Source organism: Sciurus vulgaris (genome assembly GCF_902686455.1).
Source record: "Sciurus vulgaris genome assembly, chromosome: 19".
In the NCBI taxonomy this organism is placed as follows: domain Eukaryota; kingdom Metazoa; phylum Chordata; class Mammalia; order Rodentia; family Sciuridae; genus Sciurus; species Sciurus vulgaris.
The window spans coordinates 838152-852099 of NC_136480.1; the positions used below are offsets into that span (position 1 = coordinate 838152).

The following is a 13948-nucleotide window of genomic DNA, read 5'->3' on the forward strand; positions in this document are numbered from 1 at the left end:
TGGCCTGGTGGGGAGAATCCAGGCCACCTGATGCTCTGGGCCTCAGCGTCTAGTCTAGAAAGTACAGTGGCTGGAGCCGGGTGCAGCGGTGCACACCTGTCATCCCAGCAACTTGGGAGGCTGAGGCAGGAGGATTGCAAGTGGGAGGCCAGCCTCAATAACTCAGCAAGGTCCTGAGCAACTCGGGGAGACCCTGTCTCTCAATAAAATACACATTAGGACTGGGGATGTGGCTCAGTGATCAAGTACCCCTGGGTTCAATCCCTGGTACCACCAAAAAAAACCAGTTGTAGCCCGTCATCCCAGTGGCTTGGGAGGCTGAGGCAGGAGGATGGCAAGTTGGAGGCCAGCCTCAGCAACTCAGCGAGGCCCTGTCTCTAAACAAAATATAAAGAGGGCAGGGAGGTGGCCCCGAGGTCAGGCACCCCTGGCTTTGGTCCCTGTGACCCAGGAGGAGCAGGCTCCTGAGGGACGGGCCTGCGGCTCCCGGCCTCCCTGGGCGACTCACCCGCTCCACGAGGCCGTGCCTGTGCTTCAGCTTGTAGACCCTGAGCGCGGGCAGCACGCTCTCCGCGTAGTTCCTGTCCACCAGTCCGCACAGCAGCCTGCCGTGGAAGGCCAGGCGGCACGTGTTGGCGTGGATGTCGGCGTCCAGCCTGGAGCCGATGACCAGGCACAGCCGCGGGCAGGTGATGGGCTTCTCGAACTCCACCAGGGCCCACTGCTGCCGGGGGCAGCGGCCCTCAGCGGGCGCGCCGTCGGGGCTGAGGAGCTGGTCCTGGAGGAGGTACTCGCGAGAGAAGTCGAAGGCGTCCAGCTGGGGCGGCTGGTCGAAGTGCTGGGGCTCGGGGCTGAAGAACATGAGGCGGCCCATGACCGTGTCGTGGCCCACGGTGATGTGGAACTTGGCCTTGGTCTGCAGCGGGCCCCGGAAGTAGGGGATCTTCTCCACGGAGATGACCGCCGCGTGCACGGTGTGCAGGGAGTCGGGGGCGCACACCAGCCCGCGCTCCAGCAGCTTCGGGTCGAACTGGGTGACGCAGACGCCCAGGCGGTCTCCCTGCGCGGCCGAGGACACGGGCGTGTGGAACATCTGCATGGACTTGACCTTCTTCACCACCTGCGGGCGAGACGGGCAGCGCTTCAGACAGCAGGCCTCGGTGAGGCCCGCGGGAGGCCCGTCCCCGGCTGCCTGGCCCTCAGGACCGTGCTGGAAACCCAGTGCCCGCGGCCGCCCCGCAAGACAGGGCCAGGCCTCGGTGCCCAAGCCTCAGACCACTCCAGGAGGGGGCCGTGGTCACAGCAGCGGAATCCCAGACCCGCTGTGTGTCCCCGGCTTCCCCTGGACACCAGCCACTCTGGCGCCTGCCAGGCCTCCGCAGAGGAGTGTCGCCCAGCCTGCCTCCCCAGCCTACAGGCTGCTCTGGAACACCAGCCAGACCCCCGAGGGCAGGGCTTGTCCCCTCACCCTGAGTCACACAGCCCTCCCCGCCATCCGGTCCAGTCTCGATCTACCACCTACCTGCTGGCTGCCGCCCTTCCCTGGGGCAAAGCAGTCTTTATTCGTTCCCCACATGTTCCCGGAGTGCCTACTATGTGCCTGGCTCTGCTCCAGGGGAAGGAGAAGCATAAGCTCTGTCTCAGGAGCTTGATGTCACCCAGGCACAGTGGCCCACACCTGTAACCCGGGAGACTTGGGAGGCTGAGGCAGGAGGATCGCCCAGGGGAGGCCAGCCTCAGCAACTGAGCCAGACTGTGTCTCAAAATAAAATAGAAAGGGCTGGGGGCGTAGCTCAGTGGTAAAGCCACCCTGGATTCCATTTCCAGGACCGAGGAGAAAAGAACAGCTTAATAGCCAGACAGACAACATGCTATAGGGAGGAAATATGTGCGTTAATATCAATTTCTATCAACAAAATGATGCGCGTACACATGTAAGTGCATGACGGGGCGGCGCAGAGGTACGGCGCATGCTCTGAGGGCAGCAGCGGACGGGGCCTGGGGTGGCCCCATCGCTGCTTTGGAAGGGTGCAGGGAGAGGCCTTGCGCTGGGCTCCGTGTCTGGGCCGTGACCTGAGCCACGGGGCAGCCAGCAAGGTGGAGATCCAGAGCCAGGAACCGGCGAGGGAAGGCCCAGGGCCGAGGCTGCGGGGAGGTCAGGGCCTGGGCGCCCTGCTTGCTGGGCCGGGCCTCCTGGAGGTCACACAGGGGCTTCAGCAGAGGGGTAACCTGATCTTATCTCGTTTCTGAAAGATAACACCGAGGGCCACACGGGCGGGCCTCGGCTGCCACAAATCAGGAACAGACACCGGAGCGTCCCGCACACGTCCCCAGGTGAAGGAACCACGTCCCCGTGCCCCGCCCTGGCGCAGATGGAGACGGCTCTCCCACGCTTCTGATCTGCGACCCTTGGGTGACAAGCTTCCGCGCTGCCCGGGCTGGCGTGCAGGGGCCGGGTGCTGTGCTCAGGCACGCGGCCCCGGGAACCTTCCAGAACCGTCAGACTCCTGTGTTTGTTTACAGATCATTAACCACCTACCCGAGGGGTCAGGGGCAGAGAAAGTGAGACGCGCGTGTCAAAAGCCACAGCCAAGATCAATCAAGAAGAAACTCGACACGTCTCTGAGAGGGTCTGGTCAGGCGACAGGCCAGGGGCCTGGAGGGACCACGGGAGACTGTCCTCCTGGAAGGACCCTCGGCTGGGGGAATGGGCTTTGCTTCTCTCCCTGAAGCGCGACCCCCCACCCCAGGTAAGCTGCCTCCCCTATCTCTTTTGGTACCGGGATATAATCCAGGGCTGCTTCACCCGAGCCACACGCCAGCCCTTTTTATGTTTTATTTAGAGACAGGGTCTCGCTGAGTTGCACAGGGCCTTGCGAAGTTGCAGAGGCTGGCCTCCAACTTGCCATCCTCCTGCCTCAGCCTCCCGAGCTGCTAGGATTAGTCATGCACCACCACGCCTTGCAGTTTCAGGTTTTTGCTGGAAAATGAGGGAATGAATTCCTTCTCTCACAAGAATCCCGCCTGGTGCACTGGGTGGGGGAGGGGAGGGTGTCAGAGCCATTGGCCCTGGGTAGAACTGCAGGGCTGTAGGGAAACCAGTGCTCAATTTTTTAGACCAGTAAAAGAACTCCATGAGACACCCAATGGTGAGGCGTCCTCCCCAACATTTGGCACTGAGTTCTTCATTTCTGCCTGTCAGATTTGCGTCTTTCCCTTGGAAACAGAGACAGAGACCATGATCTGCCTACTTCTGCATCCGCTGTGCCCAGCACAAGGGGCTGCTGAGCAACCCCACTTATGACAGGTCATGTTAAAACCCAGCCCAGTCGGGCATGGAGGGGCACACCTGTCATCCCAGTAGCTCGGGAGGCTGAGGCAGGAGGATCACAAGGTGGAGGCCAGCCTCAGCCACTTAGTGAGGCCCTAAGCAACTCAGTGAGACCCTGTCTCTAAATAAAATGGAAAAAGGGCTGGGGAGGTGGCTCAGTGGATTCAATCCCTGGTTAGAAAAAAACAGAAACAAAAACAAAAACTCCGCCCTCAGTTGAGCAGCTGAGCAGCTCCGTCCTGCTGTCCCAAGCCCGTCCCCCATCCCGGTGACCAAGGCCAAGGGCAGCAAGGCTGCTCCAGAGCGGCGCCCCTGGTGACAGGCCGTGTTCCAAGGGCTGGACTCATGGGCACCTCAGGGGCGCCTCACGGGCACCGGGAAGGAGCAGAGGGACAGTCACTGTGCTAATGGGGGTTTTAAGGGCCTAGACCGGAAATTGAGAGGCAGAAAAAGACGGGGACTGTCACAGGGCGAGTGCAGACAGCGGGCTCCACCGAGGGACGCGGGACGCTGCAGGGACCGAAGGCCGGTGAGCTCGCACGTGCAGAGTGGCGGACTCCAGTGGCCCAAGGGGGAGGCCGCCCCTGCAGGTGGTTAGGGTTAGATCCTGTCAGCAGCTCGGTCGCCCAGCGCCTCCCAGTACCTGTGTCAGTGGCTAGCAGCGGAGGCACCGCCAGCAGCGACCGTCAGCACCAACACCAGCTATCGTTAACATCAGCACTGACGGACAACGCCAGTCCATCCCGACATTGTTATGTGAACACACCAAGCTGTGCGGCATCATGCGCAGCTCGACATTAGGACTGGTAAGTTATTGATAATGATCAATGTTAATATAGATTAAAATATGGTCAAAATATCATTGATATTAATTTTTTGGTCCCAGGGACTGAACCCAGGGGTGCTTACCCACTGAGCCCCATCCCCAGCCCTTTTTATGTTTTATTTAGAGACAGGTCTCGTTGAGTTGCTTAGGGCCTCGCTAAGTGGCTGAGGCTGGCCTCCAACTTGTGATCCTCCTGCCTCAGCCTCCAGAGTTGCTGGGATTATAGGCATGCGATACTGCACCCAGCTGGTTTTAATATTAATAGTGCTATATATTACGTTAACATTGTGTGATATATATTTATAACACACTGTATACACTATATATCATATGTTGTATATATTATATGTATTATAGTACTATGTCATATGTTAATATCAATATGATTAACATAGTATCACTTAATATCAATCTATTACACTGTATATTAACTGTTATGTAATTGATATTATTAGTATTTCTTAATATTGATAACATTGATATTATTTTAATACTGTCTTTACTTAGTGCAATAGTATATGTTTATAACAATAATGATATATATGTAACTATAATAACTATAACAATACTATATATTACATATTGCATGATACACATATATTATTGTCACATAATATCAATATTGTGATATGACTAACGTGATCATTAATATCAATATTAATCAATATCATATGACATCATTCTGGAAACTAGTAAGGTCAAGGATTTCGTAGTTGGTATCCATTACTGATCAACATTTATTGATCTCGACGTGTCATACAGTATTCATGTTTGGGTATCAAGGATGCTTATTTATTGAGGCCCTGAGGTCCAGGCCAGGCAGGGCCGTGGGGCGGTCCTGGGCAGTCGGTGCCTGGCAGGGGCGACAGCCTGGCCTGGAGCGTCGACCAGCAGATGCAGATCACAGCCCTGGGCACAGGAGCCGAGAGGAAAAGGGAAGCCAGGCACAGGACAGCGGGGTGGCCGGGGTGGCCTCCAGAGGAGTGGCCCTGGAGCTGAGCCCAGGCGGAGGAGGAAGCGCCCTGGGGTCTGTGGGCTGAGGGGACTGGAATGGAGAGCGTGAGGCCCAGCTTCGGGAAGGAGGACCGGCCCACGAAAGCCGGGGACAGGCTTTGCCCCCAAACGCCAAAGCCTTCCCATCCCCCTCTGTACACGTTCGGGTCCTTCTCATGAGTCACAAGGTCCCAGGTCCGGCTCCTGTCACCTCCCTTCAGTCACAGCAGCCTCTGGCTTCCCGTGCCCTACACATCCCCGGCCTGCTCCTGCCCCAGGGCCTTTGCACCAGCTCCTCTGACAGAGATGCTCTCCCCAGACGGCCGCCCACTCGCTTCCTCGTTTCCTTCTGGTCTCTGTGCGCAAGTCACTTGGCCGAAGTCCAAGCTTGCTATTCTGCACGTATGCACTGACTCTCCGGCACTGGAAGGCACCTGCATGGGACGGGGCCCTGTGGTTTGCCATTTCTCTCACCTTGCCCCCTGGGACAGTGCCTGGCACACAGGAGGCCTCAGGAGCCATGGATGTGTGGACGTGCGGGCGCGAGGGCTGCCCTCAGCTCTGCTCCCCTGGGCCCCTCTCCAGCCCTTAGCCCGCCCGCGGGAGGCACAGGTGGCGAGTGAGCAACGCACCCTGCAAACGCAGGGTCCTGGGCAGCCAGGCGGGCGCTTGCTAAGCACTCTGGTCCCTTCAGATGAACAAGGACACGGAGCATCCTCCGGGCGGCCCTCAGAAGCAGGGTGGTATTTTTACATTCAATTTTATGGATGAAGAGACAGAGGTTTTGGGCGTCTCCGAGGTCACCAAGCAAACAGGCCAAGGCTTAGGACAATAAATGCTGGGACTCCGAGGCGGACCCGGCATCCTGCAGCCTCCTGAGCTGCTGCGCAGACACCCCGCCCCGGGCCGGCTGCAGACTGCGCAGGCGCAGGCTCCGGCCCCCGGGTACTGGGCTCAGACTGTCAGGGTGCCGGCTTCCAAATGGCTGTGCATCTTGGGCCACTGACCCTGTGCAGCCACCCTACTTGTGCTCCAAAGAAGGATCCAGAAGGGGGACTCCAGGACACCACTTAACCTCTCCATCAACGCCCAGGGGCCAGTGAGCGGAGGCCCTTCCTTGGGCGGGGGCGTGCAGTCCAGGAGGGTGAGGCCAGCCCAGCACCTGGCTGCAGTGGCAGAGGCCAGCCCAGTCCAGGCCCCTCTTCTGTCCTAGGCCACCAGCAAAGCTCAGCAACGAACTCCAACTGAGCCCACGGGTAGTTTTTGGTCCCACTGCCCCTGACCCCAGTCACCCCCAGTTTTCTGTCCAGTGTGCTGGTTGCACAAATGAGAATAAACACCCTCTCTGATCGCTCCCAGGGCTGATGTGCTCACATGCTCTTCCTGATCATTTGAGTGCTTGCAACCTGATTTTGTGAGGTCCTGTACACAAAGCCATCTGGTCGCTCTGGTGAGTGCCTCCTGAGGCTGATGAAAACCTCCAGGGGAGAGGCTGGAGGTGGGAAGCACCGTGTCTGAGCTCATCTTGACTCTTCCCTGCACTTTGCACAAAACAGTGAGCACTTCGAATAAGCTGAATTATTTTACCACGGGACAGATCAGAAGATAAAGAAAAGGAGGACTTGCCTATGATGGGGGAAAGCTTTACAGACACGATTCCATTCCATTCTCCAAGAAACCTGGGAGGCTGGGTGTGTGCACCTGAAATCCCAGCAGCTGGGGAGGCTGAGGCAGGAGGATTGCAAGTTGGAGGCCAGCCTCAGCAACTTAGTGAGGCCCTAAACAACTGAGCAAGATGTGTTCTCTAAATAAAATATACAAAGGGCTGGGGATGTGGCTCAGGGGTTAAGCACCCCTAGGTTCAATCCCTGGTACCCCAGAAAAGTCCCCATGACGGTAGCTGCATCAACTTGCATACGCGGCAGTTTCTCTGAAGCCGACACTGGATGGGAAGACGCGTGTGGCACGTTTCGGTCTTACTTACACAGATCCTCCTGATGGCTCTGTGCAGACAGGTAGCCCCCCCACCAGAAGCTGTGCATTTTACTAACAGGTACAAGTTCTTTTTTTTGGTACCAGGGATTGAACTCGCTGAGCCTCATCCCCAGCCCTTTTTATTTTTTATTGAGAGACAGGGTCTCGCTGAGTTGCTGAGGCTGGCCTCCAACCTGTGATCCTCCTGTCTCAGCCTCCCGAGCTGCATGGTAGATGCAAGCTGTTCGGGACCAGTCTTTCTATATGAAATGGACAGTCCAACCCCACCACGACACTCTGTAAAGGGTCGGCCATGTTCGGGACCCTTCTGGAAACCTATAGGATCAACAGACGCCGGCGTGGAGTGGCCTCGTGTTAGCAGTCACTGTGATGTGCAGAGATGCTGGCGATAACGGTACTGGCTGTAATGAGATTGGACCGCTATTTTATCCAGTTTTCATTCCATTAATGAGCCTGGAAGCTCCTGGCTGTGCCAAAGCCTGGGGTCGGGACCTCGCGAGTTCATCATTACTTAATAAAATGTAAATCGGAGAGGAAAGACACATACGAGCTTTGACACTAATAAGCTTACGGTGGGATCAGTTACTTCAATTCAAAGAGGTTCAGGCTGGAGGCGGGGAATGAAATAAGCTTTTAAAGATCAGTCTAGTTGGGCTACATCAGACCTAACCAATTTCGCTTAATAAGGTTTCAATTTAGATGCTCTTATTTCCCCCTCCTTGAGCTAGGCTGTGTACAGATAAGGCATTTTCCTCTGCCTAATGCATTTAATCGCATCTCGCACACAAAAACTCAAACCCAGGGCTCCGAGGACAGTGCAGGGGCCCCCTGGGGGCTGCCAGGGCCCCCCTGCTGGGCCAGACCCAGGTTCCCTGGCAGGTCCTCTGGGGCCACGGATGGAGCTGCAGATCAGACGTGGGCGCGAACCCCCCCACACACACACTAATTTTTGGAGAACTTAAAGTCATTCAGAGAGGTACAGAGTCAGCTGACATCATAATCACCCGGTTCCCAGCATCTGGGATTGACTGCTCAGATTCTGTCACTGGCACGTTTAAGTCGTGACATTGAGTTGAAGACCTGTAATCCTACTGCCTTCCTCCGACTCCTCTGGAGTAATTACCTTTATGAATTCTTTTTTCTTTGGTACCAGGGATGGAACCCAGGGGTGTTTAACCACTGAGCCACATCCCCAGCCCTATTTTGTATTTTATTTAGAGACAGGGTCTTGCTGAGTTGCTCAGGGCCTCGCTAAGTGGCTGAGGCTGGCCTCCAACTCGTGATCCCCCGCCTCAGCCTCCGGAGCCACTGGGATGATAGGTGTGCCATCGTGCCTGGCCCTTATGAATTCTTCATGTCTCCTTCACGTCCATCCATGTGCACCCATGGATGTGTCCTTAGATACTCCCTGGTGTATACAGTGATATCTTGTTATTGTTTAATTCTCTTCTTTCTATGTTTTACTTTTGACATCGGTTCACATTCAGATACACACACAAGTTATTTTTGACTCCTGCATTTTTTTCTATGAGAACTCCATCTGTCATTTGCCCATGTCCTTATTGATGGATGCAAAGGTTGCTAGTTGTTGCTATAAAAAAGTCACATGCCTATTATTCCAGTGGCTCAGGAGGCTGAGGCAGGAGGATTGGAAGTTGGAGGCCAGCCTCAGCAACTCAGTGAGAGCCTGTCTCTAAGTAAAATAGAAAAAGGGCTGGGGATGGGGCTCAGTGGTTGAGCGCCCCTGGGCTCAATCCCTGGTACCCCCAAAGCCCCCATGATGGTGCACGCAGCAGCTTGCATGCGCAGCGGTTCCCCTGATCCAGACACTGGGCGAGAAGGCGTGTGCGTGTCACGCGCTAGCTGTGCTAGACCTTGTGGCTCTCTGCAGAGGCTGGCACGCCCCCACCAGAAGCAGCAGAAGGGCTCTCTGGAGTCTCTGAGGCTTCCCAAGAGCCGGGGCAAAACCCTCCTGTGAGCCCCACGCGGCGCCAAGGCAGGGACCCGCGCCAGGCACAGGGAAGGAGGTCTGAGCAGGCCCCGCCTGCTGGCCTTCGTGGGCTCAGCTGTCCCTGGGCACTGAGCCAGGGAACGGGCTCCTGGCAGCCCTGAGAGACCGCACCTCCCACCTGGCCTCCTCCGTGGCCCTCAGGACAGGAGCATGTTGGCCAAGGCCGAGCAAGAGCCTGTTCTAGGCAGAAATTCCACCAGGCCTCAGACAAAAGGCCAATTGTCCTCTGGGGAGGGAGCTGGGGAGACCAGCCCTCAGAGATCCCTGTGTAAATGTGAAAAGTGACTGCTCCCCACCCCCGTTCTGAGATCAGCAATGCGGAGCTCTGTCTGTCGGCCCTAACGATGTCACCATGCTTGACGCCGTGGTGCACACTGGGCATCCTGGCGCCTTGGGAGGCTGAGGCAGGAGGACTGCAAGGGGGAAGCCAGCCTCAGCCACTTAATGAGGCCCTGAGCAACTCAGTGAGACCCTGTCTCAACATGAGACGCCCCATCAGCCAGACTGGTGGAGGGCTTGCACGTCCTCCCTGGAAGGTCCTTGGACACAGCGTGGCTGAGGGGACCCAAGGACCCACGGCCACTCCCGCCTCTCCTGAGTCCTCCTCTCGGATCTCAGGGCCTCCGGCACTGGCGACCCCCAGCCTAGTTCCAACGCGGGGCTGTGCGGGGCTGTTTTCTGGGGGTCTTCCACACCAGCCCCGAGGCCACCACCGACCCCAGCCCCGTGGCGGCCACACAGCGGACACCCTGGGAGGCGGGAGGGGACCTGGCGGTGCCTCCACGGTGACCTCACAGGCGAGCCTGCCCGTCCCCCTCCTGCCACCGTGACAACGAAAATCCATGAAGGTGCCAAGCGCCTGCCGCGAAGCTCGAGGTCCCCTTCACCACCCTCTGCAACGCGTCCTCCCATAAAACTGAGAACCCATCACGCGGCCGCGGTGCTTCTGCTCTCCACACACTGGCCTCCACTGTTCCCCGGCCTCGGGCTGCTGGGGACAAGGACTCTTCAGGAGGCCGGCCTGTCCTGGGCTGGCCAGGAGGAGCTGCAGCACGGCGAGGCCCCGCAGCGGGCCCGGCTCTCCAAGGGCCCGAGTCCGCACCCAGCCGCACAGATGGACCCGCACGGGCCCAGGTCCCCGCGCCGTGTGGCCCCTCAGCAGGCTTTCCACGGGCATGGTTTCTGTGGGATCCCTTACAAGTAGCAGGCAAGATGTCACCTAATATGTGAAGCAATTTCTCTGACATGGGAAAATGCTTCCCCTCTAATAACAAACAATTAAGCTACAAAAATATATTTTACATATAACCTTAACTCTATATAGTAGTTTCCACTAGGTGGTAGGTTTTCTGGTAAGTTCCCCACCCCCAGGTTTATTTATATTTCATAATAATTTCTAAAGTAATGATGCATGGCACTGATATACGGGAGAAAGACTTAAAGAACAACCTAAATTTTTGTTGGACAAAGTGGCGCACGCCTAGAATTCCAGCAGCTCAGGAGGCTGAGGCAGGAGGATCATGATGTGGAGGCCAGCCTCAGCTACTTAGCAAGGCCCTAAGCAGCTCAGAGAGATCCTGTCTCTAAATAAAATATAAAAAAGGCTGGGGAGGTGGCTCCATGGTTAAGCAGCCCTGGGTTCAATCCCTGGTGCTAAAAAAGAACAACCCAAATATTTTAAAAAGAAACACAAGACCACCCACCAAGTTGCATGAATGCATTATCACTGACCACTGAGGCTGCAGAAAGGCCCAGAAGCCTCCTTCCCCAACCAAAGGCCCATCCCAGGCAGGCCACCTCAGGCCAGGCAGAGCAGCACGTGGCATCTTTCCAACCCTCATAACTGCCCAGGAGGCGGATGCCCTCAGCACCATTCAACAGATGAGGAAACCGAGAACCAGCCTCCAGCCAAACCCCTCCGCTGGGAAAGGGAGGAAAGGGCTCAAACCTCCACACCCAGACTCCTTCGCCCCCTCCCCTGGCCGCTCGGAGGCTCGGAGGCCCGGCTGGCCAGGTGAGGAAACTGTCACCAAACGCAGCATGAGCTCCGGTCTGTCCAGGAGGACCCGGGATGGCGAAGGAAGGGAACCTGCGCTAAGGAGCCGTTTTCCTTCTTTGTTTTTCTGTTGATTCCTCTCTGGTTTCCAGGTTTACTCTTCAGTACTCGAATGAAGGGGAAAAAAACCTCCCAGGCAAGTTCAAGGTCTGAATTTGAGACTCGCATAAGTCACTGGAAGGCCGTCCACGTGCCACGGAGGCCAGCAGCAGCCAGGCCATCAAGCCCTGGGGGACGGCGTGCCCAGGGCCAGCGGGCAGGGGCCAGGGCTGGCTCTCGGGCGGGGAGGGAGGAAAGGGTCAGAAGCTGGTCTCAGAAAGCAAGAGCGACTCCGCTCCTGGGCTGCGTCCCTCCTCCCGGGAGAACTCGGTCCTGCAGAGTCATTAGTAGCAGCGCCTCCCGCCTGACCTGGAATCTTCTAGAACCAAAGGTGTGCAGAGCCCCCAGCCCGTGGAGCTGCTGAGAGTCCCGCCCCGGCCTCATGGGGGGACTAGCAACAGGTGCGGAGAGCGAGCGCCAGCCGGGAGCACAGGAGGTCAAGGTCCCCGGGCAGTTTTGTCCTCTGCGCCACGGTGGTTCACAACGGCTTTCATGTCAGAATAAGGTGGGAAGAACGGCTCTCGGCAGCACTGATGCTGCAGGAAACTGGCCTCCTGGCCCGGGGGCAGGTGGTGGTGTCTCCCTAGCCCCAGGCCCCGAAGGTGATTGGCTGGGACACATTCTGGGAAAGAGATGTGGCTACTCTGAGTCCCTGGGAGGGCCCAGACAGCCAGGGGAGCCCACCGCCCCTCGGGCAGCATGGTCTGAGCGGCAAGTCTCGGCACCTGCCTTCCAGAGGGCGACACTACTGAGAGCCACTCGGACCCTCTGACTCCTCATCCTCTGCTCTGCTGAGGAACGTGGCTGCTGAGGCCACCGAGCAGATGGGCTGGCCTCCAGCGCGGCCCTGCCCCAGGGGGTTTCCAGAGTGGCTAAAACTCTCCAAGGCTTTAGCGCGGGGCTGGCTTCAGCAGGAAAGCCCACGGCTCATGTGGCTCCAGGGAGGCAGGAGTTTGTAGCATTGGAATTAAACGTGTCGCCTGACCTACCGCTTCCCAGCGGGTCAACCGCGGGCTGCTCTCCTGTTCCGGGTCTCAGGTAAAATGGGGACCCTAATCACCTGCGGGAACCATGTGAGAACTTCAACATGTGGAAATAGGGGCCAAGGGCAGACCGAGCACTCAAGAAAAAGCGCTTGCTGTTAAGATTCTAGGAGGGAAATTAAAAGACTCGTGGCAGGAAACTACCAGGGAAGTGGGGTGTACTGGGTTTTGGGTACCAGGGATCAAACCCAGGGGTGCTCTAGCCCTGAGCCACGTTCCCAGCCCTTTTTTTACTTTATTTAGAGACAGGGTCTCGCTGAGTTGCTCAGGGCCTCGTTAGATGGCTGAGGCTGGCCTCCAACTTGCGATCCTCCTGCCTCAGCCTCCCAAGCCGCTGGGATGACAACCCCTCTGAGGGCCGGGGGAGGCCAGGAACCACTGGGCCACTGGCAGCTCTTCTTCATGGCTCCACTAATAGCCACAAGGACCCAGGGCAGAGGCAGCCTCCTCCACGGTCCTTTTACCTCCATCAAGGCAGTGACAGACCCCCGGGGCAGGTGGGCAGGCAGCTCAGTGCCAACCTCTGGCAGGTGGGCCCCCAGTGATGATGCGGGAACACAGGTGGCTGGGAGGGCCCTTCCTGGGGACAAGCCAGTGCACTCACACGCAAGCAGCCGGCACTCTAAACCAGAGTCTGCTGGAGGGGACCTGCAGAGACAGGCTGGGGCAGCCACAGCCCACACAGGCAGCAGGGCTCAAGCAGGTCTGCAGCCTGTCAAGCAGCTCAGGCGGGGTCACTAAGACTGTTCCAGGGGACTAAAGGGTGGGATAGAGGCCCAGAGGAAAGGGAGGAGGGACCAGCCATCGGATCCTTGCCGGGAGTCTTCGCCTCTCCACCGGTGACTCCCCACTCGTGGCCACCTCCTGGGGGCTGAGCTCAGCCACACACGAAGCAACTCGGCTGCCTTTCAGAAAGAAGAGAAGTAAACCAGGCGTGGTGCTGCACACCCATCACCCCGCGACTCAGGAGGCTGAGGCAGGAGGATCGCAAGGTGGAGGCCAGCCTCAGCCACTTAGCGAGGCCCTAAGCAACTCAGTGAGACCCTGTCTCTAAATAAAATATGAAAAGCACTGGGGATGTGGCTTGGTGCCTAGGTTCAATCCAGGTACAAAAAAAACAAAAAATAAAAATGGATATAAGCACCCCAACATCTGGACTGTGGGGACACTGACAGGGGAAGAGAGAAGACGTGTGCTACGCCTGCCCAGTGCCCGGCAGGACACCCAGCAGCAAGGACAGACTCCAAGGGGCACCGTGAGCAAAGACATTTTGCCCTGGACATTTGTCCTCAAAGCAGGTGACAAACTCTTCCGTGAAAGGCGACAGTAAATAGTTTAGGTTGTGCAGGCTACACGGCCTCTGGTTTTAGGGCTTTTTATTTGAAAACAAAAACAAACAAATCAAGACCGAAAGCGTGCGGCTGGCTAGGCTGAGGGGCTCTGCACTGAGGCCCGGGGACAGAAACCCAGCGGCACCGGGCCATCGGGCAGCGAGGCGTCGGGGGTGGGCGGTGGTTGCTCCGGGCACTGTGCACGGAAGGCCCTCCTCGGGGGCAGGCGGGCAGGCGACGAAGCCACCGTGCGCGCCATCCGG

At 57.5% G+C, this 13948-nt stretch overlaps 1 protein-coding gene across 3 annotated transcripts in view; it reads right to left on the bottom strand.

Moving 5' to 3' along the window:
* Positions 1-13948, bottom strand: part of EEFSEC (eukaryotic elongation factor, selenocysteine-tRNA specific) — a 182858-nt gene that overhangs the window by 39946 nt on the left and 128964 nt on the right. For 2 of the 3 annotated variants that reach the window (XM_079122118.1, XM_079122119.1), the window contains exon 5: positions 509-1120. The exons of the other annotated variant lie outside the window; for it this stretch is intronic. In XM_079122118.1, the coding sequence (XP_078978244.1) occupies positions 509-1120 (612 nt within the window). The remainder of the gene's footprint in view (positions 1-508; positions 1121-13948) is intronic. 3 annotated transcript variants of the gene reach the window in all.